General features: G+C 41.5%; 1 protein-coding gene across 2 annotated transcripts in view; it reads right to left on the bottom strand.

The window, feature by feature from the left end:
- RMC1 (regulator of MON1-CCZ1) overlaps nucleotides 1-26,483 on the bottom strand; it is a 29,056-nt gene extending 2,573 nt beyond the window's left edge. The window contains exons 1-17 of one of the 2 annotated variants that reach the window (XM_081950280.1): nucleotides 26,189-26,483; nucleotides 24,312-24,388; nucleotides 22,197-22,281; nucleotides 21,263-21,319; nucleotides 19,999-20,085; nucleotides 18,884-19,024; nucleotides 18,396-18,499; nucleotides 11,569-11,658; nucleotides 11,350-11,455; nucleotides 9,891-10,002; nucleotides 7,059-7,103; nucleotides 6,113-6,166; nucleotides 5,692-5,820; nucleotides 4,381-4,491; nucleotides 1,993-2,108; nucleotides 1,718-1,795; nucleotides 168-272 (exon numbers count right to left, since the gene is read on the bottom strand). In XM_081950280.1, coding sequence (XP_081806406.1) covers nucleotides 168-272; nucleotides 1,718-1,795; nucleotides 1,993-2,108; nucleotides 4,381-4,491; nucleotides 5,692-5,820; nucleotides 6,113-6,166; nucleotides 7,059-7,103; nucleotides 9,891-10,002; nucleotides 11,350-11,455; nucleotides 11,569-11,658; nucleotides 18,396-18,499; nucleotides 18,884-19,024; nucleotides 19,999-20,085; nucleotides 21,263-21,319; nucleotides 22,197-22,281; nucleotides 24,312-24,388; nucleotides 26,189-26,299 — 1,608 coding nt within the window. In that variant the 5' untranslated portion in view covers nucleotides 26,300-26,483. The other variant, XM_081950281.1, reaches the window with a different exon arrangement.
- Between the last annotated feature and the right edge of the window lie 297 nt (nucleotides 26,484-26,780).

Below are 26,780 nucleotides of genomic sequence, written 5' to 3'. Positions count from 1 at the left end.
AATAAGTCAGTATCTAATATTTCACAATTTGCTCCTCAACTAAAAGCAGTTTAGTAACTCATTCTTGCTCAACAACAAAGTACAGTAGAGCACAGTAGAAGGTGATGTGTTCATATAATTATTTTTAAAGTTCTATGATGCAGTGAAGATTATGCAAGGTTACTCACCAAAGGCTTTGAATCATTGAGAACATGGTACTGTAGGAACTGATGAAGCATGTAGAATAAATTGTGCTGAACAAGGGTTTTGATTACCAATTCATAAAGAAAATGCTAAGACAAGAAAACAGGGAAAAAGCTGAAACTACTTGTAACTCAGCAAATTTATAAACATTTAGTTAAACCTCAATTTGTAAGAAAAATTAAGTAAGCAGAGTATTTGAATTAAGTAGATCCAAAAGAAATTAGTCTCTTTATTGAAATGCATTTGCATGTGAATTAACACTTTTATGAGCAGTAAAGTTTTATGACATCCAAAATTTCAAGTTTGAAATGGGCAGTTCCAAAAAGTTAGCTGAAAAAATACATGCATAAATACATAAATAAAATTTTAGAAAAGAACTCCTGAATTACAATACATAAATAAAAAGTAACTGCTTAACTTCTTTAACTTAACTATTGACATGAAAGCAACATAGAAATATTATATAGCTACTCTACCTATAAATAAACATTGCATAAGCTTCTAAAATTGTACACATGTGAGGAACTGGTGGCAAAGGATGAGGAAGTGTGGATTTCACTTATGCAATTGTGGGAGTTTTTAATCTAATGATTGTCAAGAGTTATTTGAGGCAAAACCTATATGTATTTAAGGACTCAAAGCTGTAAGGCATTAAAAGTTATTTGCATTCCTTAAATTTTCATATAGTTCAGAAATTGTTCCTTGACAGAAAATATAATCTACATTAAGCCTGATTCCATTCTCCAGTATATCCCCATGTATTCTAAAATTATGCCAATTATTTGGATTCATTTCAATAATTCAGGGTTAGTTTTGGAATGGGCACAAACTTGGCCATCTTAAGAAATGATGGGAATGAATTAGAAAGTGCAAACATCTTGGTTCATGCCTAGACAATTTTGGGGCTTTCAAAACTGACACCTTTTTCTTCAGGATTTGTTGGCCTTAGGAACTACAGAACTGAAGTTCTTCCAGTGCTTGCTGGATGATCAATGTTGCATTGTCAGGTTTCTGTTCCATCTCATCCTGCACACACTTCTACATGTACAGGAAATAGGGTGTCTATTCAGAGGTTTGAGCCAACATATTATCAATATGAAAGAAATTCTCAGCAGATGGATTTCTATTGTTTCCACAGAGGTTACAGCATTCTGAAACCATTGTCTGGACATGGTTGGGAGTGAATGAACTAAATCCAGGTAATTTGGATACATTGTGATTATGTAAATGAATAGTAGAATACTTCTGATATGCAGCAGATTACCCTTCTTTGTAGCACCAAATGGGGGAAATTCTTCTAGAGTTTGACATTAACAGATAAATCTCAATTGACCTGTTGTAACCTTTTAGTATTTAGAGAGCCACTTATCTGTTCCTATACTTTCTCATACAGCTGCCTTTTCTCATACATACAGCCGCCTTTTGAAGAGGTTTCAAGATCTCAACTAATCCCGAACATACTAGGTAGCTTAAAGCATAAAATAAAAATACTTAGCAAAAGCTATTTCAAATTATGACACTTTCAAGTACTTACCTGAACAGCTATCTGGAACTGGTTGAGTGAGCGAATATACTCCATTACAACAGCAATAGTGAACTTGTGGGGGGCCTCCTTATTAGAAAATAAGTGGAAAAATATATTTGACAAGAAGTTTACAGAATTTGGATTTGAGTTGTATTTATTTGGTGCTATTCAGAATTCAAATTTGCTTTAGCAAGTTCGCTAGCATATTATAAAACTTTTATTTAATCATATCAAGTGGTAGTATGAACAGAAGTAATTAAAGCAGAATTCTCCTATTAACTGACCTTTTTTTCAGTAAAGATTGATAGAACGTGAGTATACATGTCTGACTGATCAATAACTGCCTGTGTACGGACTGGACGCTTTGGTGGTGGATTGCCTCGGCTCTGTCCAGTTTCTACTGCCTGCAAAAGGAGCATAAAACATTTTATTAAATCATGTACTTTAGTTGAAAGCAGGCACTAAATAATAGATTTAAAAGTAATTTTGTATCTAAAATTTAGAATATTGGTGGGTTTTTTTTTTGAACAAAAATTTTATTGGTTTTACAAAATTTTCAGGAAAAAGGGTAGTGGAAAAGGGTACAAATTATGGCAGCTACATTGTGAGAGAATGGCACCCCCTCCCCGACTCTCATAGTTTTCACTTGTTAATACATTAATACATTAAGTAAAATACTACTTAACAATTTTTTTGACAGCATATTTTACCTTATATCTTCCAGTATTTTCAATCTATTTTATATCCAACAGAAAAATTCCCTGTATCAGCAATTGCAGTGTTTTTCTAGCTCACTTTTGTGATCTAAGTTTTCTCGATGCTGCCCCCCCCCCCACCAGCAAGGCTCCGGCACCTCCCATGTCCTGCGTGTCCTGTGTAGTATCAACAGCTTTATCTAGGAGAGCATTGTTTTTTTCCATTAAGGCCTCCGCCTCCGTGATTGTGTTAATTCTAACTCTGCCACCCTCCCAGAATATCAACATCCCTTCTGGCAGAAGCCATCGAAACCAAACCCCTTTTTCAAATAGTTTTTTTGCTAAAAATGAATATTTTTTTCTTTTATCTCTGAGTTTCTTTGGGATTTGTTTCAGGATGACTATCTCTCTCTCCTTGTATTTTAACGTTTGCCCCCTTTAGTGGTTTAACAAAAAAAATTTAGAATATTGTTAAACCACTATAGATTAAGTAAGAATTGTGACCAAAAATATATACTGATACTTCAAAGTGTTTTATTACATTATTATGAAAAATGGAATACATTTTGAAGTACTTTTGCAATAACGAGACTTGCTATTAAACAGTTAATGCTTTGGGGCATGGCAACTCAATGAGAAGAGTAATGTATTAGTACTTCCATAACAAATGATCATGTAATCAGTTCCAGCTACTGGCAGAAGGGAATTTTAAATTTTATACAGGTGAAACTCAAAAAATTAGAATATCGTGCAAAAGTTCATTTATTTCAGTAATGCAACTTAAAAGGTGAAACTAATATATGAGATAAAACTCATTACATGGAAAGCAAGATAGTTCAAGCGATGATGTCATAATTGTGATGATTATGGCGTACAGCTCCTGAAAACCCCAAATCCACAATCTCAGAAAATTAGAATATTACATGCAATCAATAAAACAAGGATTGTACATAGAACAATATCGGACCTCTGAAAAGTAGAAGCATGCATATGTACTCAGTACTTGGTTTGGGCCCCTTCTGCAGCAATTACTGCCTCAATGCGGTGTGGCATGGAAGCTATCAGCCTGTGGCACTGCTGAGGTGTTATGGAAGACCAGGGTGCTTCAATAGCGGCCTTCAGCTCGTCTGCATTGTTCAGTCTTATGTCTCTCATCTTTCTCTTGGCAATGCCCCATAGATTCTCTATGGGGTTCAGGTCAGGCGAGTTTGCTGGCCAATCAAGCACAGTAATCCCACAGTCATTGAACCAGGTTTTGGTGGTTTTGGCAGTGTGGGCAGGTGCCAGGTCCTGCTGGAAAATGAAGTCAGCATCCCCATAAAGCTCGTCTGCGGAAGGAAGCATGAAGTGCTCCAAAATCCCTGGACTTAATGAAGCACAATGGACCAACACCAGCAGATGACATGGCTCCCCAAATCAACAGACTGTGGAAACGTCACATTGGACTTCAAGCATTTTGCAGTGTGTGCCTCTCTATTCTTCCTCCATACTCTGGGTCCTTGGTTTCCAAATGAGATGCAAAAGTTGCTCTCATCAGAAAAGAGGACTTTGGACCACTGAGCAACAGGACTTTGGACCACTGTGCTTCATTAAGACCAGGGTCTACCAGGAGATTTTGGAGCACTTCACGATATTCTAATTTTTTGAGTTTCACCTATATATTGTTACAATGCAAGAGAAATTGCTTCACAATCATGCTTGTATAATTCAGCATTTTTTTCACTTTAAACAGTGACGTTTTTGAATGCTAACAGAGCGAGCCACTGTGTAGAGGATGATAACCACTAACAAATCAGTGGACTGTACCTGCCACATCCAAGAAAAAAAAATATTTAAAAAGGCTCTTCTCTGTGGACACCACAACACTTTTCACATTGGTAATAATATAGTGATCTAATTAATAAAAGCTAGATCAATATGGTATTATGATAAAAGAAATTCATGCTAATCAAAGAATATGTATAAGATATGCACAACTTGCCGTAGTATAAGCCTGTTCTGCTTCTAAGTATCTCTTATATTCGTGATTGAGTTTGTCAAAAACAGTGGCAATTACACTCAACGAGCCTCCCTCTGGTTCATTTAACACTGCAACAGAACACATAAGGACATCTAAAATAAGTAAAGCCACAGAATGTAGCAATAGCAGAATGCAAACTTGATATCATAATAGATATGTTAGACCATGGGTCGTCAACCTGGTCCCTACCGCCCACTAGTGGGCGTTTTGGGATTCCAGGTGGGCGGTCAGGATTTCAGAGATTAAAACCTTTTGAACTAACGCGCGCGAGAATGCGTGCGTTAGGGATTTCGGAGGTTAAAACCTCCTTTTGTGCGAGTGGGCAGGCGAGCGTAAGCGCGTGCACAAGCAAACGTGGGAAGAGGAAGGGGAGGAAACTTTTCCGGTCACGCTTGAGCTGGTGGAGCGCAGGCAAGCACCGTCCCATCGCCAGGGAAACAGTGAGTGAGGTGAATCACGTGGTTGCTCAGATCACACGGGCGCAGCCCGAGAAGACATTCCTGAGAAGAGAAACTTCTCCTGTCGGGCTGCGCCCGTGTGATCTGAGCAACCACGCGATTCACCTCACTTACTGTTTCCCTGGCGATGGGACGGCGCTTGCCTGTGCTTCACCAGCTCAGGCGTGACCGGAGAAGTTTCCTCAGTGAAGCTCCTGAAAGGGACGCAGGCTCAGCCTGCCAGGCTGCCACCGCTCCACTGAAGACATTTCTGAGAAGAGAAACTTCTCCAGTCACGCCTGAGCTGATGAAGTGCTAGAAGGGGGGGGGGGGGGGGAGCAGAAAAGACAAAAAGGAGAATGAAAGGGAGAAAGAGGAGGTGGGGGATAGTAGGATCCTTGCTGCTTTCTCAGCTTGGTGGTTTTCTTACAGACATTTCATTACCAAACTAGGTAACATCATCCCTGCTAGAAGGGAGTGGGGTTGTGGGGAAAGGAGGAGGAGGAGAAGTCGAAGGACAAAACTGGTGGGCGGTAAGGAAATTTTTCCATCAAGAAAGATCCATTAGTGGGCGGTAGGTAGAAAAAGGTTGACTACCACTGAGTTAGACAAATAGATAAGTTTTTATTCAAACTGCATAAGGCATATTATTTCATATGCCATAAAATACTCCTAGCAAATATCATTATACTATACTACAAGGCATAGTATTCTATACTAATAAAATACTATACTTTGTAGAAAAGCATTATGCTATGTCAGCACGGTTTGAAAAAGGTCACATAAATTTTTGATTCATAGTAGCTTCCTCAAATTGAAGCAGAAGCTTACTTTGGGAACACACAGAAAGAATAACCATCTTGCAGTCTTTCCGTTGCAGAAGGAAGTCCATTAGCTTTCCCTTGTCTGGCAAAAGATTTACGGTAGGTTCAAGTTTCATTTGCAAATTCCAGAGATAACCTACAGTAAAAAAAAGAATACACTCCTCTCATAACTGATGGTACTGTACCACGATAAACTTCAGTTCAAGGGAGAGAGGTTTAATGGACTGCGGTTTCATAGGTAGTCAGGTATTTCACCAGAATTCTTTCATCACCACATTCTGATAATAAGTAACTTTATCTTCTCCAGGCACTTTGGGCATTAGGTATCTAATTAATATATTTTATACAGCAGCATATTTAATACTTTGCATTATAAACGCACAAACATTCCGATGCTGATTAAAAAATGAATGTAATAAGTTTCATACCTTCACTTGCGCTAATGATAATATCAGGCTGAAAGACAATCCAGGATGATGAATCTAAACGTTAAGCAAAACTCTTACCAATGTCCAATGGGTTTTGCCTCAGTAAGAGTTTTAATTGTTTATGCAGCCAGCATAAACATGAATAACAGCTCAAATAGGCACCACTTGCTTCACATATTGAAGGAAGACAGGGATATTTGTTATTTAAGCACATGATGGCTCCCAGCAAATTATCTGTCAATTTTTTTAATGCCAAAGCAGTAGTAAGGTATTGTTTAAAGGTCTGCTTTTTAAAAGGAAAGAAAGCAACAATTCACCAAGTTTTAGTCAAATACATAGAGGTATCTAGCAGAAAAGAAGCTGCTAGTGCCAAAGCCTCTTAGAAGAACATTGAAAGTGAAAAATTACCTATAAACTTAATTTTTAATGTTTTCTATGCACTCATACATTATCAATATGCTTCTGGGAGCAACTCAAAGAGCTAGCAAGATCTAGTAAATTAGTCTCCACTCTTCTATATTTTTGAAAAAAAATCACACTGAATGCAAATAAATTTCAAAATAAAGATCAATAGGATTTTACAGGCTGAAAAACTACACGACAAGCTCATTGTCATAGATTAATGGGAGGGGTGAATCCATTAAAGCAGAACATCTGTTAAATCTGAATAGAATTACAAACATCTGTACTGTATGCATTTTAATATACTGTATCTTAAATGACAATCCAGTGCATAAAAGTAGATTTTGTTTGTTATATTTAAAGTCTGCTAAAGTGACCATTCAGAAGAAGCACTGTGCATTATTTCTGTATTATTTATTTCTACTCCTCTCACAGATAAAAATACCATGTTCACCGCACATACACACTTGTGCACCTTTCAGGTATTAAAAATATCATGTTGCCAAAGAATAATTAAGATCTATGATTTTTATTTCAAGGATACAGAGTTTACAGGGAACTGGAAACTGATTAGTTACAGAAGCTGGACCTGCAAATAAGAAAAAGGTGTGATTTATATGGATTAGAGAGGGAATTATTTGTTATGTTTGTCAGAAATAACTCTTTTTACAATAAACTGTGTACTCTGAATGCTAAACTTAAAGTCCTTAGCCCATAGGTTACTGTCATATATACAGTGGGGCAAAAAAGTATTTAGTCAGCCACCAATTGTGCAAGTTCTCCCACTTAAAAAGATGAGAGAGGCCTGTAATTGGCATCGTAGGTAGACGTCAACTATGAGAGACAAAATGTAAAAAAAAAAACCAAACAATCACATTGGCTGATTTGAAAAGAATTTATTTGCAAATTATGGTGGAAAATAAGTATTTGGTCAATATCAAAAGTTCCTCTCAATACTGTGTTATATATCCTTTGTTGGCAATGACGGAGGTCAAATGTTTCCTGTAAGTCTTCACAAGGTTGGCACATACTGTTGCTGGTATGTTGGCCCATTCTTCCATGCAGATCTCCTTTAGAGCAGTGGTGTTTTGGGGCTGTCACTGGGCAACACGGACTTTCAACTCCCTCCAAAGGTTTTCTATGGGGTTGAGATCTGGAGACTGGCTAGGCCTCTCCAGGACCTTGAAATGCTTCTTACGAAGCCACTCCTTCATTGCCCGGATGGTATGTTTGGGACCATTGTCATGTTGAAAGACCCAGCCACGTTTCATTTTCAATGCCCTTGCTGATGGAAGGAGGTTTGCACCCAAAATCTCACGATACACGGCCCCATTCATTCTGTCCTGTACATGGATCAGTCGTCCTGGTCCCTTTGCAGAGAAACAGCCCCAAAGCATGATGTTGCCACCCCCATGCTTCACAGTAGGTATGGTGTTCTTTGGATGCAACTCAGCATTCTCTCTCCTCCAAACATGACGAGTTGTGTTTCTACCAAACAGTTGTATTTTGGTTTCATCTGACCATATGACATTCTCCCAATCCTCTTCTGGATCATCCAAATGCTCTCTAGCAAACTTCAGATGGGCCCGGACATGTACTGGCTTAAGCAGGAGGACACGTCTGGCACTGCAGGATCTGAGTCCCTGGCGGCGTAGTGTGTTACTGATGGTAGCCTTTGTTACGTTGGTCCCAGCTTTTTGCAGGTCATTCACTAGGTCCCCCCATGTGGTCCTGGGATTTTTGCTCACCATTCTTATGATCATTTTGACCCCACGGGGTGAGATCTTGCATGGAGCCCCAGATCAAGGGAAATTATCAGTGGTCTTTTATGTGTTCCATTTTCTAATTACTGCTCCCACAGTTGATTTGTTCACACCAAGCTGCTTGCCTATTGCAGATTCAGTCTTCCCAGCCTGGTGCAGGTCTACAATTTTGTTTCTGGTGTCCTTCGACAGTTCTTTGGTCTTCACCATAGTGGAGTTTGGAGTGTGACTGTTTGAGGTTGTGGACAGGTGTCTTTTATACTGATAACAATTTCAAACAGTTGCCGTTGATACAGGTAATGAGTGCAGGACAGAGGAGCCTCTTAAAGAAGAAGGTACAGGTCTGTGAGAGCCAGAAATCTTGCTTGTTTGTAGGTGACCAAATACTTATTTTCCACCATAATTTGCAAATAAATTCTTTCCAAATCAGCCAATATGATTGTTTGGGGTTTTTTTTACATTTTGTCTCTCATAGTTGAGGTCTACCTATGATGCCAATTACAGGCCTCTCTCATCTTTTTAAATGGGAGAACTTGCACAATTGTGGTTGACTAAATACTTTTTTGCCCCACTGTAAAACAGAAACAAAGATACAACCAAAAACTAACTTTCCAAAAGTTTAATATTTACTTTCCAAAAGTTTAATATTTAATTCTTTTAAAATATTAATTACAGCTTCTGAATTATATTCAATGCAAATTCAAGCTTCATAAATGTTATACTCAATGAATGCAGATTGTTTTACATGATGTAACAGCTTCCCTCAACGCAAATATTTCTGTTTTAGGATTCTAGCACTTTTTCCAGGAAACAACTGTTGATAATTGTCAGGAAGATAAATCGTTCATTTTTTAATTAACTGAGCCATACTAATTTAGAGGTCCAAATGGAATCTAGATGGCTTATAACAAAGATAAAACACCTATTCTCCAATCTTTGAAGAATACCATGACGCAAATGGTAGATTAAAATGGTTTAGCTTCCATGCAAATTTAAGGTTTACCCACTGCTTTGGTATGCATGTGGGAAGCTGACGAGATTTCACAACTAAGGCTCTATAGTACTTTGAAGGCAAAGATGAATTTGGGGCATGATCAAAATACCAATTTCCAAAAAGTGTAGCAACCTTCAGTGTGCTTAAAGCAGTTGCGTCTTTTCCTGGGATGGTTGTCCCCTGAGCTAAAACACCATACTTGCCTGAAAGAGCTTCAAGCATACATACTTCAAAGTACATTATCTTCAAAACCAAACTTTTGTACAACTCTATCCAAAATTCATTTCTATTTATTTTCCAAACCTCAAAAGAAAAAAACATGGTCATGGTCCAATAATATAAGGAGAACAGGTATGACAGGTACCATAATGTTAGGCTTTTTTCTCCCAAGTCCAGGATAATATATTGGATGAAATATTGCTCATTTCTCTTTATCCGGTTTCATATTTAATAAATATAATGAACTTATTATGCCGATAAATATTTTAAAATGAAATATTAAGACTACTGGAACATAACTTTTAACTAATAAAAAATCTAGCAATTTCAGCTTCAAAAACTACAGGTATAGATGCAGTATTTGCATTTTCAAGGGAATATAAAAAATGCAATTCTGTACCTGCCACAGGAATCTGATACGGTTGTATGGATCGAGGTGGAAGTACAAGCTGGTGCAGTGTAATCGTGCCATCAAATTCCCCCTTTAATTTGATGTCATATATAATAGAGGTCTAAAAAACACCCAAAAATCTATTTATGGTAAGTGCTCAAGCACAATTGCATCCATACAGAAACAATAAAACAATTGTTGTAACCATGATGATTCTTTTTATTATGTTTGGCATAACAATAATTAAGATCCTATCCTAAAAACAAATTTCAACTGAATATAAATATATATGGATAAATCCTTCTGCTTATGTTCCTTCTGTTCCTGCACATTTCTCAGATCTTTAACCTTATAGAAAAGCTATGACAAATATGAGGGGAGAAACTTTCTGTCAGTCGTATTTGTTTAAGAAACCAAATTTGAGTTGCATCCAATGATGTTATTTTATTTATTACAACAATACAGTCCTTCTCTATGAACACCTGAATATTAACTCTGTACCTTAAAAGTCCAAGACAGTATCTCATTCCAACATTACTTATTTAATCAAGTTACACGCTTGTCTACCTTGTTAATACAATTCTGGGCAATTAAGAACACATTAAAACTATAAAAAACAATACTAATGGAAAAAACCAACATTCTTCAACCATGGATGAACCTAATAGCAGAAAGAAACCTTTCAACAGACTACAATCTCACAATCTTCATGCCCTAGAGCACATCCCAGTATTGAATGCTCTACAAAAGGTAACAGAGTTTGGGCCAATCTGATATTTAGGAGTATGGTATTCTAGAGGGCAGACACTAAGCCAGAAAAGGCATACCTCTGAAGTCCCATATGACAACAATTTAATTGAAGGGACCCAGAACATGCTCCTCTTGTTGGACATAGTGGGACAATTGAAAACAACGGAGAGATGAAATCCCATAAATATCCCAGCACCATTTCATGGAGGACTTTATAGATAACAACCAGCACCCCAAATTTCATCTGGAAGCACAATGGAGCCAGTGCAGCTCACAGAAGCGTAACATGTGATGTTACACTGAGATATGCATGTAACTGCCCATGCTTCATGGTTCAGGAAGAGGGTGCAATTGATGCATAAAATAAAGTTGTGCAAAAGACCTCCTGGCGATAGCTACAACCTACTTCTTGAGTAGGAGTTGTGATTCCGGGAGGACCTCCAAATTGCACACCATTTTTCTTTATGGTGAAATCCCATCCAAGATTTTAAAAAAAGCCTGGATCCAGTGAGCCCTAAATCAAATAGCTACTCGGTCTTGTCAGGGTTTGTTTGATGCAACTTTTCCAGTTTCCAAGATGAAAACAAAACAAACCCTACACAATTATCATATGAACATGACTCTTCAACTTTAATAAATCAGTATAGTAACTTCCTGTATGCTAAGCTAATTAGCTGTCTTGGGCTACCCAAATATAATGTGGAGAAAAAAATCGTACCTCAGTGTCCTGATGATGAACTACCACTAAATTATCCACAACGTTCAGTGCAAACTTCCCAGTCCTATATAACTTCAATATATGCAATTTCTTACAGGAGCCTTCCCTGTGGTAGCATTAATTGGGGGGGGGGGGGGGAGAATGTTAATCAGCAACCTTAGTAGTCACTTTTTAATAGTTGTTATGAAAGCTGAAAAGGATAAGAATCAACAAATTTACCTTGGCAAATGATAAAGAACTACCTCAGCTCCAGTACTGTTTGAAGTCCTTGAGTGGTGTCTCAAGTAAAGAACATAAAGTTGACCATATCTAAAGAAACATAATACATGTTTAACTTCTGAGCAGATAACATTTATATAATCCTGGTTTTTTTTTCAGGACAAGCTATTTTGGCAGAATGCAAAAAAGTAATAAACAGTGTAACAGTTCAGATGCTCAGACATCACCAACACTGGGCAGATGTCTTTTCCTCACATAGTTATAGACAGCTACCCCCAAGTCCTCCCTCAGAAAAAAACAGTTGGCTCGTTCCTCACTTTAGGGGCCACCTTCCTTTCTCTGGCCAATGTAGATTGCATGTGTCTCTCTTGATGCTTGTCCTTGCCTTCTTCTTAGAGTTGAAAGAGAATGACCGTTGTCTTACCTGAACGGTCATTCTCAGGGCGCTGCGGGAGAGTCCAAGGAAGGGTTAACACAGCCTATCTGCCCAAGGACTGAGTTGATTTTTTCCCCTGGTCACGCCTCCTTTGCCTCCACAGGGTCAGTTTTAAAAACGAAGTCTTGACCGTCGAGGAAGTTCAATGCATCTGCAAGTTCACGGAAACTGTCACATATTTATGTATGAACCCTGGGTGAGTCTTGGACTCTCCCGCAGCGCCCCGAGAACAACCGTTCAGGTAAGACAACGGTCATTCTCCATGGCGCTGCTTGGAGAGTCCAAGGAAGGGACATGCCCAAGCTATTTTGTCCCAGGGAGGGAAATGTCACCACTGGCCGGAGCCTCAACCACTTGTTGCAATACTCTCCTCCCAAAGGAGGCTTCGGCGGAGGCAAAGGAATCTACTTTATAATTTCTGATGAAGGCCGTTGGAGATGCCCACGTAGCAGCTCTGCAAATGTCCAGGATGGACGCCTGGGTCGCCCATGCTGCAGTCGTGGCCGCGCTTCTCATGGAGTGGGCCGTCACACGGGCTGGAAACGTCTTGCCCTGGTGTTCGTAAGTCATTTTAATGCAGGCCCGGAGCCAACGACCGATAGTTGATGAGGAAACCTTGCGTCCCAATGACCCCGGTTGAAAGGATACAAAGAAAGCCTCAGAACGTCTGAGGTCCTTAGTTCTCTTCAGATAGATCCGAACAGCACGCCTCACATCCAGTTTGTGCCAGCAGCGCTCCCTGGGGTGCTGAGGTTTGGGACAGAAGTTCGGGAGTATCACCTCCTGCGCTCTGTGGAAAGGAGAATTTACCTTTGGCAAGAAGGTTGGGTCCAGACGTAGGATGACACGGTCTGGGTGGATGATACAAAGTTCTTCTCTGACAGAGAAGGCCGCAATCTCCGACACCCCTCTGGCCGAGGTGATAGCTATCAGGAAGGCGGTTTTTAGAGACAGGTGCCGAAGGGAGACTTTTCTTAACGGTTCAAAGGGCGCAGAGGTTAAAGCCTGCAAAACAAATGGTAAGTTCCAGGTTGGGTATCTATGCACCACTTGGGGTCGCAAATTGGAGGCCCCCTTTAGGAAGCTCCTGATCTGGGGGTGATGACTCAATGTCTGAGACTGGTGCCTCGCCAGAATGGTAGACAAGGCCGCGACCTGCCTCCGAAGAGTAGCTGGTGCCAAACCTTTGTCCAGTCCAGCTTGAAGAAAGTCCAGTAACTGAGGCACAGAAGCCTCAGCACCCACGATGTTCCGCTGTTCGCACCAAGTGGAGAACGCAGACCAAGTTGCTTCGTAAATTCGAGTCGTGGCCGGTCGTCTGGAAGCTTGTATGGTCTGAATGACCTTGTCCGAGAGGTGTAGGTCCCTCAGGAGCTGCCCCTCAAGCGCCAGACGGCTAGCTGGAGCCACTGGGGCTCTGGGTGAGTGATTGCCCCCTGTGTCAGTACCACCTTCTGTGGGGGGATTCTCCATGGTCTCTCCACTGAGAGGTCGGTCAGATCCGCAAACCAGGATCTCCTGGGCCAATATGGAGCTACCAGGATGAGCTCCGCCCTCTCCCTCAGGAGTTTGGAGATTACCTGTGGAATCAGAGGTAGAGGCGGGAACGCATATAACAGCCCGGGAGGCCACTGGGACCTCAGGGCGTCCGTCCCCTCCGCCTGATGAGACCGGTACCGAGAGAAGAATCTCTGCAGGTGAGTGTTCTTTGCCGTGGCGAAGAGGTCGACTTGTGGCGGGCCAAACTGTTGCACAATCTGGTCGAACAGGTCCGGATGCAACCTCCACTCGGAGCTGTCGAGTGTTTGACGACTCAGCCAATCCGCACTTACGTTGCTGGTGCCTGAGATGTGATCTGCTCTCAGCGACGCTAAGTGAAGCTCTGCCCAACGACCCAGGGCCTCTGCTTCCGCCATGAGTCCCTTGGAGTGAGTGCCACCCTGCCTGTTCACGTGTGCTTTTGTGGCAATATTGTCTGTAAGCAGAAGCACGTGGTGGCCCCTGAGTTGTTTCCAAAACCGTCTCAGAGCGAGTCTGGCAGCTCTCAGCTCCAGCCAGTTGATGTTTCGAGCCGCTTCCGCGCGAGACCACTTGCCCTGCGCCAGCTGACCTTGGCAATGCGCTCCCCAACCAAAGAGGCTTGCATCTGTAGTGACAACAATCCTGTCGGGCTCTTTGAACAGACAGCCCTTCTCCACTGCTCGTGACTGCCACCATTTCAAGGAGCGGGACACCTTCAATGGGAGTCGAACTTTCCTGGACGAGTTGCTTGCCTTCGCCCTCTGCATTGGCAGGAGAAACCATTGCAATTCCCTGGCATGAAGACGCGCCCAGGGAACCACGTTGATGCAAGATATCATTATCCCCAGTAACTGGGATAGATGGACGATTGGCAATGTGGTAGTCTTGCGACACTGACGGATTCTGGCCCTGAGATTGTGCAGTCTGTCTGGAGACAGGAAAACATGGCACGAGGCAGAGTCTATGATGGTGCCCAGGTGCTGTATGCGAGTGGCAGGGACCAGATGGCTCTTCTCTAAGTTCACAGAGAACCCGTGGTCCTGCAAGATGCGGATGGTGACACTTACGTCCCTTGCTGCTTGTGATTGGCTCCTCGAGTGAATGATGATGTCGTCGAGGTAGCACTCCAGACGGATGGGAAGCTTGCGCAGGTGGGCCGCCACAGCTGCAAGGAGCTTCGTAAACGTTCGTGGAGTTGAAGAGAGTCCGAACGGCAGTGCCTTGTATTGATAATGTTTGCCGTTGTAGAACAGCCGAAGGAACTTCCTGTGAGCCGGATGAATGGGCACATGTAGATACGCCTCCTTGAGGTCGATGGAGGTGAGCAGGTCGTCTCTCCGAATGCAGCTGAGAATGGACTGGAGGGACTGCATTTTGAAGCGCTTGTAGGCCAGATGCCGGTTCAGGCGCTTCAGGTCTAATATGGCCCTCCACCCCCCCCCGAGCTCTTGGGGACCAGGAATAGAACGGAGTAAAATCCCTTCCCTTCCTGCTCTGGGGGAACGGGCTCTATGGCCCTTATCAAGAGAAGATGATCGATCTCTGCTTGCATGAGGGATCTTTTTATGGGATTTTTGGCTACAGGACAACGAATGAATGTCCGGGGCGGGAATGATAGAAATTCTAGAGTCAGCCCCTTCCTGACAGTGTTTAGGATCCACGAATCCGTGGTAATCTCCTCCCACCGATCTGCATAAAGTTGCAGGCGGCCGCCGATGGGAGCAGTCCCGTGGTGGTCACTTACCACGCCTGAACTGACGGTTGTTGCCTCCCCCTCGAAAGGGCTTACAAAAGGAGCCCTGGTTTTGCTGCCTACCCCTGGGGTTGAAACTACCCCTATCCTGAGCCCTGTCAGTGGACTGGTTGTAGGGCCTCTGGTAGGAATAGGAGGAGGTGGAGGCCTGGGCGGAGTCCTGATTACGAAAAGGCTGCTTCCTGAAGGACCCAGAACCTTTTCTGTCATTCTTTTTGAAAGTAGACGGAAGGATTTTACGTTTGTCCTTCGTCTCTATTACGAATTTGTCTAAAGCATCCCCGAAGAGGAACCCCCCCTTGAAGGGAGCTGAGGCCAGCTTCCATTTGGCTTTCATGTCAGCTTGCCAGTGCCGGAGCCATAGCAAGCGACGTGAGGTCACGTTGGAGGCGAGCGCCCTGGATGCGAATTTTGCAGCTGTTAGGGAAGCGTCGGCAGAATATTCTACAGCCGTAATTATTTTGTCCAGATCATGACGCCAGCGAGATGCGTCGGAGGGAGGCTTGGATCTCAATTGGCGTAGCCATAACAAGGAAGCCCTCGTGAAGAAGGAAGAGGAGGTGGAGGCCTTGATCGCCCAGGCAGCCGCCTGGTGCGTCTTAAGGCAGGCCTTCTCAGACCTCTTATCCTCTGCCTTCAAACCCTCCAGCAGGTCAGCTGGGAGGGAGGAAGGGGAAGTCAGAGAAACCACTGGAGCATCCACTTCAGGCATTTTAAGTACATCCTCCAACTTTTGTTCCAGGGGGAACAGAGTTTTGTCTGCGCCACTGGGATTGGCCAGGGTCCCCGGCTGCACCCACTGACGCTGTACCACGTCCATAAACATGTCAGGAACTGGAATAAGTTCCGGATCTGGAGTGGTCTCACTGAATAGACCCGCTTTAAGGTCCTGAGGAATGGGGATAGAGGCCTTATCCTTAGGCTTAGTCCCTAACTCTGTGGAGGTTCCCTAACTCTGTGGAGGTTCTAGCCTTGTGCAGTATGGCCTTAAACAGAGAAGGCTTGAACAAACCAGTGAAGGCAGGTTTGTCTGGGGGCATATCCTCGTCCTCCGAAAGCTGGAACTCATCTGCAGTCTCATCTTCCCATGTGGACACCTCTGTGGTTACAGAGGTGCCTGGGGAACCAGATTCGCGGCCCCTGCCCGCTGCTAGAGAGGGGGTAGGCCTTGAGGCCTTACCCTTTTTGCTCTCCATGTGGCGCAAGGCCTCAACCACACCCTGCGAGATGGCCTGAGTAATTATTTCCTGCATCTCTGGCGAAATAGCTGGGCCCTTGTCCTCAACAGGCCTGGGCCTAGAAGAGCCTGACCCCCTTGCATAGTGAGTAGGAGCTAAAGGCCCCTCCATGTGGGGACAGCCAGGGAAAGGCCCCAAATCGTCCCTTACAGAGGAACTGGGGGAATCTGGGTAACCCAGGGATGCAGCAGGAGAAACAGATCTGGAATCCCTACCACTAATGGAAGGAGATTGATCCCCTTGGTTAGAGAGAGAGTCCTCTCTCTCACGTCTGCTCAGGACCGGGCCAAGCTCAGCCTCACAGGATTGAGGAAGATGAGGGGCCTGGGCCTTGTCAGGTTGCTCTCTGGAACCCTCAAGTCTCCTATCTCCTAGGTGCTTGGGGCCCTTGTTCCCTGAGGAGTTATGGGGGGGTTTTCCCCCAGCCCCTTTTCCACCCTTTCTCCCCTGGCCCGAGGAATCTGGCCTACTGCGCTTGGCGGATGGCCCAGCCAGCTCGTCCCTCTGCTCCAAACCTTCGTCTGCCATGGCTGCACGGGTGTTGGATCAATTCAAACTGCAGGAGAAGGGCAGTTGACGCTGGCCAGCCGGCTCCAAAGCGTCTGCAGATCTTCAAATTTTCTGGAGGCTGGAAGAAGGCACCAGGACACTCCACAGCCGCTCCTTCAGCCGAAGGGACACTCAAGAGGCTCCGGTACTGCTGGAGACCCAAGCAGGACACTCCAAGCTCTCCGCGGCGATCTGCTGAGAGGCAGAGAGGTGCGGAGAATCCAAGCGCTTTCCCTGCTGCTAGTTGTTAAAGTGAGCAGAGAAAAACGCGCCCAGAATGCAGCCAGACGTCTAAAACGGCCGTTGGAAAGCGCGCCAACACGCAGCTTTCAAAATGGCCGCCGCAACCTCCGGAGCCAGCAAGGACGCCGCCGATGGAGAAATCCAGCCGAAATTCCCCTTAGCAAGCGGCCGGGGGCGAGCCAACGCCAGGATCGTCCCCGCACTCGCCGGCAGACGCCGGACTAGTGGCCACAGCTGAATACGTTGCTAGGGCAACAGGTGGGCTCCTCCAATGCCTCTGTTTTAATTTAGTCTATTTTAATAAAAGCCAATAACAAAAAAAGGTCGAATTGGTATTAGAATAAAAGGAGGGAAAAAATCCTGATAAGTATTATGCTTAAAAAAAAAATTTCTTTTTGGGGAACCCAGCCTATTTGTCCAAAGACCGGGAACTCCCCAGAGTACGCCCTATAGGGCGGACTGAGTTTTTAAAACTGACCCTGTGGAGGCAATGGAGGCGTGACCAGGGGAAAAAATCAACTCAGTCCTTGGGCAGATAGGCTGTGTTAACCCTTCCTTGGACTCTCCAAGCAGCGCCATGGAGAATGACTGGCCCAAAATGGAAGCCAGCTTCCACTGTTAAGGCAAGAATAAAATGCAGGATTCCCTACTTCTAATCAGACACCTTCGCTGCGAGATCAAAATGGCTCTCTTGTCTGTGAAATAATTCGCAAGAAAATTAAAAAGCATTTTATTTATTTTTTCTGAATAAATTACAGATGGATTTATTTCATCTTTTCAAAGTGACATGGAGATCATTCTGTTAACTTACAAGCTATTCTTACAAATAATTTCTATAATTTTTCGAAACAGTTTTTAAAAGAATGCTACATGTAATAAGGTGCTCGATTGGGACTGTTAGTTTTGTTTGCTTATTTGCTCATTTCTTCTCTACTCTATTCAAGTTAATTGACTCAAAACTGACTTCGAATCCATTCCACTGATCAAGAAAATGTTGCTTATGTCTTCAGTAAGAAGACAATGTATTTGCTCAGGAAAAGGAAAATACAGCATCTGGATTGGGAAAGAAGCACAATAATATACTTACATTGTAGTCAAAGCAATATCTCTTTCAGAAAGGCTAAGCTTGGACGACTTTGGTGCTGTAGGTAACTCAATTTCAAACTTTGACAGTTTTGACATAGCTCCACCCTAGGTGAAAAGTACTGCATTTAATTCTATGTAACTCCTTCACACTTCATTGTATTTCTTACCATTCTAGAATATGTTCCAGCAAAATATAATGTAAAAAACAACAACAAGCAATTATTATTATTTTTGGTTGCAGTGCCATCTCAAACTGTTTAACCCATCTGAAAATCAAATGCTATAATTTTTGTTTCCTAACGCAAAATTTGTGAAACTTAAGTTGCAGTTGGGTATCTGAGTTAGTATATTTACTTAAAATGCATATTTTAGACATAAAGGACTACAACAATTTGAAATGTATTTCTTATATATTAAACATAAATACCTTTGAGCAATTTTGCAAAGTAATCATGGAAAATTGCACTGACTGCAATAATATTATTTTACCTTGAAATAGAATGGCTGGAGAACATTTCCAACTACCGTCGTTGACAACAGAATAACAGAGCTCTCAGGACAGTACATAAACCAATTGACATTAATATTCTGACTCTTCAAAAGCTTTAACGTTCGTTTCTCTGGTAGTACCTGAAGATATAATGGTTACAATCAGACCTATATACTGAATATTTTCAAACTGTCTATATAGTTTACAATTGCAAAAATAAAATAATTTGTTTAAAAAAACTTCAGATTTTGAAAACTGCTGCTGCTGCAGTGGGTGATTCCCTGATTGACTACAGACAAATTAAAACAATTAGCACTTTACTTTTGTGAAGTTCTTACAGAACTCTGATTTAGACTATTGTTTTGGGGAGTGAGTAGGTACATAATTGGCAGTTGCAGAGCAGAGAGGCTGGGGAGTTTCCACAGAAGAGATGCCCAAGCAACTTGCAACCTTCCCTGCCAGCTTCTTGATTCCCAACTTTCCCAATCACCTTCCCAGAACCAAAGGCTTTGCTAATGGGAAGGTGGCAGGCAGTATCGGCAGTCACAATGGACTTTACAGTTCCTGCTGGCTGTCCCTTTGCCTTATGGGAGGCTGTCATGGAAATAAAGATCACGTGACCACAGCTGACTGTGACAGCCCAGCAATACTTGAAGGAGCAACAACTTCCCCAAATTTCATACCACAGGAGTCATGGATCCCAGCATTTTGTAAGTTAGCCTATTTGAGTTACTTTGGTTTAATAATTATTTCACTATACCTTCCAATTGTGGTCAATTGAAGGTGAAACAGTCAAATAGACATGAATTTTAATACTACAGAGACACTTTGTGTAATACAGCAAGCATCTTATATGTCTATTTTTTTTTTGCAGAATCAATGATTTTTATTACTAAAATATTACTTAGCTAAAAAGGTTTATTTTTAGACTGTAATATCTTTCTTGAAAAAACTGAAGCTATTTCTAGTAGGTTTATGAGAATTAAACGGATTTCAAAAGACCAAAACAATCTTACCCACAATGAATTATAATACCATTTAATCCTTTAAGATGACTCAATACTATAAAATAAATTATCTGACTTTTTTAAAAGGTATGTATATTTTTACTTACTTGGTAAAACTCAATTCCCTGATCTGTTACGAAAACGATCTCTGCAGAGCCTGTCCAACAGAATCCTAAAATACTGGCATTCTTAGTCTTTAATTTAAAAATAAAAGCATTTAATTGAAAGAGGCATACACTGTCATGTAAAGTAAAATCAGTTTATACATGTCATTTTAAAAAATATTTCTACTTTTCCTTTTAAATATTTAAAAAGTAGCACAACAAATTTTAAGAATGCCCTATCTCAGTTTTCCATATAGCAAATCTCTGGCAAATGCATTTTCAAGACAGTATTGGAGATCTTGTCCAAGAGGATACATAAATAAAACTATAGAGGATTTGATTTATCAACATAAGCTGCTTGAATGATTATGGAGCATATTAGCCCCAAAGAAGCACTTTCAGAACAAGTGTAATATATTTTGGACATTATTTAAGAGCTTAGTTAGAGCTTTTTATATTAGATGCAACTTCTAGGCCTGTGATGGCAAACCTTTGAGCCCTCTGTGGACATACAAGCCATCGCCCACCACAGGTCCACCGCGCATACATGCACGCCTCCTGCCAACCAGCTGGCTGTTGGGTCTCTGCATCCATAGATGTGCATGCATGCATTGGGGGTTACACTAGCATGCACGGGGTCACACCGGCATGCGCAGGGCCATTCACGCATGTGTGGGGTCACATGTGCATGCATGGGGCAGGGCACATGCAGGGGATCACGCACCCATGCACGGGAGGGGCAGGGGCAACACGGAAGAGTGTGCACGCGTGCAGGGGCCTCCGCATTGCATTTTGGGTTCATGCCCGCACACATACTTTTTTAGCACGCAACGACAAAGAGGTTAGCCATCACTGTTCTAGGCCAATTCCCAAAGCAGCCCCAAGAAAAGCATATTATAACTACCCACTCTTAAGCTTATGCGTGCATAAGGCATTCTGTTAGCAGTTGATGAACAATGGGTAGAAGGATTTTAATTCTTGCAGCTAAGCAATGTTATTATTCCCCTAACCACTTGGGCAAGTTTTTTCTTTTCACTATACATATTTATGCTTGCAAAATAACCAATTTTAATTGCCATTTTCTTTCGGGCGAGCATGCTGACTGGGATGAAGGGCAGCTAACATCTGAAGTGTTTTAACGATTTGCAGTTACAACTTTTCAAAATACTAATATAATGGCATTGTAGATGCCACACTGTTAGAATAATGAATACTTCAACATGCTGAGGGATTGCTTTAGTTTAGTATTTTGTTATGTGTACTGTACCTTGCATTCTTGAGTGTATTCTAATTGTGGGCTGTCTGGAATGAAGTTCAGGAAATCCTGGAATGACATGAAAAACAAGCAATTAAAAATATTTGAGGAGAACCTATGCAGAAATACCAATATCTAACACATGGATTTTCATCCATTTGAGTGCATGAATCTACAAAATGTCAGACTTTATTAATCTACTCAAAATAATGATATAAGTACACAGAGCTGTATAAACATATTTTCTGCTTGAATATTTTATCTCATTTTCCTCAACTATCTTTGAACTACAATACAAACAGAACAGAAATTGAAAGGATGAAAGTTTACATAAGTAAAAAGTTAATGATCAAAATAGATGAGAAAATACATTTAATACACTATAACATAATTCAAAGATGCAAATCTAAATAGGTAATTTGAAAGCTTTTCAAATAGTTTTCATAAAAATCACTACCAGTTCCTGATTCCATTTGCAGCAGTTTGTATTATTCTCCCTCTGGAAAGGAGACCCTACAAACTGAATCAAGCATTATTTGGTAAGGACTACACACATGGTCAGAACTGCTCCCACATATTTCTAATTTGTTGTATTCCTTTTTGAATTTGCTCCAAATGAGTTTATAATTACTATTAGCTATAGCCGAACCATTGCCTATAGAAATGAAGTTTATCCCACCTACCTATTTCTAATTGTACTTAACATTATTATGTTATTTGATGTATTCCTTTCTCAAACCACCACATCTCAGAGTAGCTTATAAATACTATGTTCATACAGTAATAAAAATATGGACAAATATCGTGGTAGAAAGGAAACAAAAATAAATCCCAACCATCTAACATCTATCATTTATTTAATAATAAGCAAATAATAAGTAGTTTATTGTGTTTGAATATTTTTCTAAAACTTGCTTCTTTCTATTTTAAGAAAGATATTTCTTACCACACTCTTCAATGTCCTCTGAACAGCCAGTATCTTATTCCCCAAAGAAAACTTGATACATTTCACTTCTCCTTTGTCTTCCATTCTAGAAATATAGAATTCATTTCTGTGTTTTAGATACAGGACATGTATCTGATTAATTTCTACAGTGTCTCAACAACAGCCATGCTGGCCTAGACTGGTAGAAATTAGTTTAAATTATCTGAAGGAACTTTTTAAAATGTTAATTGTAATAGTTTTGAAGTTCAATAAAATTAAACAAGGGAAAGAATATTGCTGATCCCCAATATCCATGTTCATTCAAAAGGAAGTGAGTTTTAGTGGTTGCTAGACAACCTGCACTTTGTGGGGTCATCATTCAGAGATATTTCTTTACCTAAACAGAAAAGAGAATCAGGTAGGCAAAAGAGCAGTAGGAGCAAAAGTGGCTTTTTACTTCCTGATTATCTTCTCCATTGAGTTTCCTTGTTGTAAACTGACAGGGAACATCAGAAGCCTTCCTTCCTTTCCTATTTTTCTTTCCTTTTGTCTTTCCTTCCTTCTCTCACTCCCTAGAATTCCTGCTGGCTTCCCCATTTACTTTGCTTGTGAGAAGCTTCCAAAGAGAAACCAGCAAGAAGTTGCAAGTTCAAGGCCAAAAGGAAGGTAAGTGGCTTCTGCCCAGTGGGGAAGGGAGGAAGAGTAGGGGTGCTGTTTAGAGAGGCTATGTGGAGGCAGAAGAGATACTGGTTGGGAAGAATATATGGGTGTGCACCAGAAATGCTGTGCAGTTCCTGGAAGGCTCATGAGCGGAGGGGAGCAGCAAAGATCGGAAAGGATGCTCAAGGTGCATGAGAGGTGCTATATAAGTGGGTAGAGCATGTGGGGAGGCAGTGTGGGTGAAAGGTGCTTGGGGTCATGGAGGTGTGTAAGAAGTAACCTGCATTGTGGATGAAATGAGGATGGTACTACAGCTATTTGAATAGTATCCCACAATTGCAATGATTTCATTCTTGTACAGGAATAAATATCTGCTAAAATATCTGGGACAAACTGAAAGGATTCATTTGTCTGTATGGTCTGAGAAGGCTAAGTATTCAACACCCATTTGATGTTGTTTTGAAATACTATTTCAAGGCTGATTCAAATTGAAGATATCATAAAGGGAAAAATAGGAGAAATATTTCCGTTATATAATTTATCAAAATTAAATCAACCTTTTCATTCTTATGATTACCTAGAAACATAGTTATGATCAATTCCTTTATGCGAGCTATCAGTATTTAAGCAGGGGCTTAAAAATGAATGTAATAAAAGGTAATGTGAAAAAATATGTGAGAATTATGCATGGATCCAACCCATGACTACTCTTGATAGAGGTCATAAACCCCATCTGTCCCAGTTTCAATAAAATAAGCTGTTAAGATCTGTGAGGATTAAATAACCACAAACAGACCTTCTCTGTGCTTGAAATCTTCTACAAGATATTTTTTCAATAATAAGAAAAATCTGTATGTCTGGATTAACACTATATTCCTGCACAAAAGGCTGTGCAGTGGAAAAAGAAAGCTATGCTTGACTGCCCAACTTTTACTTAGTACTCACAAGGTGTATAGATGCCCACAATGCTGGATTTAATCAGCATGATATAGGGATAAACATATTAAGTTTAGATTCAAAGAGCCTGCAATTTGTGTAGACATTTGTGTAGACTAAATCCTAGTAGGATGTCAGTGCTGTTTAGGAACTCTTCATATTACAGTAATCAGAATAGCTCAGTAGAATAGCCGTTATCAAACTAATTTTAATAAATAGGGAATCAAATTAATTGGGCACCGCAGATTGATGCATTATTCTAACTATACTTCTAATTTCATGTATTTTACAGTATCATTTTTACCAACACATATACTCAAGATAAAATAAAAGCAATTACCGTACATTCATATTCCTTAGTTTAGTGTTTTTTAAAATAACTATTGTCATTTACTAGTTAAAGAAAATACAGAGTGAAAGACAACTTACAATGAGAAGAAATATCATTTGAACAGTATGTTTGTATTTGCAAACTTCGCAACACAATACTATTAGCTGTAAAAAAAAAAGAAAACAGTATATAGGATGCATTTATATCACCTAAATGAGATGAGATTGCGGTCTTCCAAGCCTTTAACTACTACCCCAGTAGCTCCACCAGATCGAACAGCAAAAACCTAAATAGAGAAAGATCTAGTTTGAGCTAGAACGTACTTTAAAAGTTCTTCATCTTCAAAACAATGGAATTTATTTTCCATAAGATGTTAACAGAATAAATAGGCTATAACACCAAGATTAAAAAGTGTTTCTCACACATAATTCCTAGGAGCCATATCTTGATAAAATGACAGAAGTAATGGTGATGAAATCAGAAAATGTTGCCTTATTTCTACTCTGCTCCTCTTTCCCATTCCTTGTTGGGGATGGCTTTTGCCAAAATCTGAACAAGCTATTTGTTATTCTACTAAATTAAGCTGAGAGCTGCATCTGACTCCAGATTCCTCATTCCTGGAAAGTGTTCTGATTTACACTAGCCAAAGTGAAGAACAATGTACAGTGGTACCTCCGATCACGACTGTGATCTGTTCCAGGACTTGAGTTGGCACCCGATTTGGTTGTGACTGAAAGCAAGACTGACTACACATGTGCGCATACACAAAAATGGCATGGAAGGGAAAATCGCTGTGGCTGTGATTGATCGCCACCCAAAGATGTGTTCGTGAACAGAGTGAAACATTTAGCGGATTTTTTGGTTGGTGACCCAAGGTTCCACTGTACACAAAACCGGAAGAAAAAAAAATTTAGAACCAAATTTCGACTATAAAGATCCTCAGCTGTCCTTTGAGACCAAAATCACATGAAGCCACTTTAAGACAGCAAAATAGTACATGGGGACGCATCATGTGAAAGCACTCAAGACTATTTTCTCAGAAATAAAAGATGTCTTTCAGATTTCAGACACTCCCAATGAGGGGGGGGGGGAACCTTAATTTTGGTTCTCATATTAAGACAAAACTGTCAGATTATGATTAAAATCAAACCCACAGAGTCCAAGAGATTTACCTTTGTGATTAAAACTGTTAAACAACTTGTGTTAAACTCCCTATAAAATAACGATGCAAGAACCCTTTCCACGTTTTTTTTAAATGAGAACAATCTGATAGCTGAACTATTTCCCACCATCTATATACAAAATATTACTATATACATGTAAAGCAGCTGCACGCTAACATTATAACTTTATAATATTTTATAACATTATAACAAGTTGTGTATAGTACAAATTAGAGGAAAATCCTTTAATCCAATGTGTTTTATCACTGATTTTTCATACAACCCAGGTATTAGTATTGATACCCTGCCGGTAAGTGGATCAAAAGTCTTTTCTTTGAATCAGAGGCTTATTGGTTGCAAAGGGTTCTTGCATCATCATTATTGCAAAATCGCAGGGTTTTGCCATCTTTTCCTAAGAAGATTTCTAAACATTTAAGTCTCTTTCCGCCCAACTGTGCAACTGTAGGAGTCTTTCTGACAGAACAGGAAGAGTGGGAACTGTCGGTACTGTGACAAAAAAAGGCATAAACCTAGGGACCCAGTTTAGGATCTGGAAAAGCAGGAGGAGCCGTGGTGGGGCAATGATTAGAACGCAATATTGCAGGCTAGTTCTACCCACTGCCAGCAGTTCGATTCCCACCGGCTCAAGGTTGAGTCAGCCTTCCGAGGTAGGTAAAATGAGGACTAAAGATTGTTGGGAGCAATAGGCTGACTCTGTAAACCGCTTAGAGCGGGCTGTGAAGGTGCTGCGAAGCGGGATACAAGTGTAAGTACTATTGCTTTCACTGTGCACAAGATACAGAAGCGTTCAGGTCCAGCCGAAGGGAAGGAGAGGATGAAGGCGCGACAAGCAGATCGCGCGGACGGGCCGTGTGGAACCAGGGAAAGGACTCCGCCCCCTTTGCACGGCCTGAGCCGCTCACCTGCTTATTGGCCTCGTCGAAGAAAACGCAGTTAACGGGGCTCGCCTTTTCGAACTGCACGGGCCGCGCGCACAGCGCCAAGTAATAGTCCTCGCTGGTGGTCGTCGCCATGGCAGCAGTAGAACGATCGGCAGGCAGAGAGTGCCTCGCGCACCCCACCCCCCACGGCCACGCCCCGAGGTTCGGCCGATCTGTTTTCGCTCACCGCCCCCCTCCCGGCGCCACAAAGCGGTTGGTGCGTGAGGGCATGTAGACGCACGAGCCTTCCTCCCTTCGGTGCCGAACGGCCGCTTCCCGGTAGTACCGTTCTTGCGCATGATCAGAGAGCTACCGGTCCCTTAAAGGCGCAGTACGTGGGAGGAGCCGTCGAGATTGGCATTTGAAGTCCCAACGTTCTAATTCAGGGGTCCCCAAACTTGGCAACTTTAAGACTTGTGGGCTTCAACTCCCAGAATTATCCAGCTATGCTATGGTGGCTGGAGAATTTTGGGAGTTGAAGTCCACAAGTCTTAAAGTTGTCAAATTTGGGGACCCCTGTCTAAAGCCTGATCTGAGGTTGATTTCTTTCCCGGTATGTGAGCAGGAGGTGTAG

Source organism: Natrix helvetica, assembly GCF_964273705.1.
Source record: "Natrix helvetica genome assembly, chromosome: 4".
In the NCBI taxonomy this organism is placed as follows: Eukaryota; Metazoa; Chordata; class Lepidosauria; order Squamata; family Natricidae; genus Natrix; species Natrix helvetica.
The sequence above is the reverse complement of the archived record's forward strand: the minus strand, read 5'-3'. Positions and strand labels throughout refer to the sequence as shown.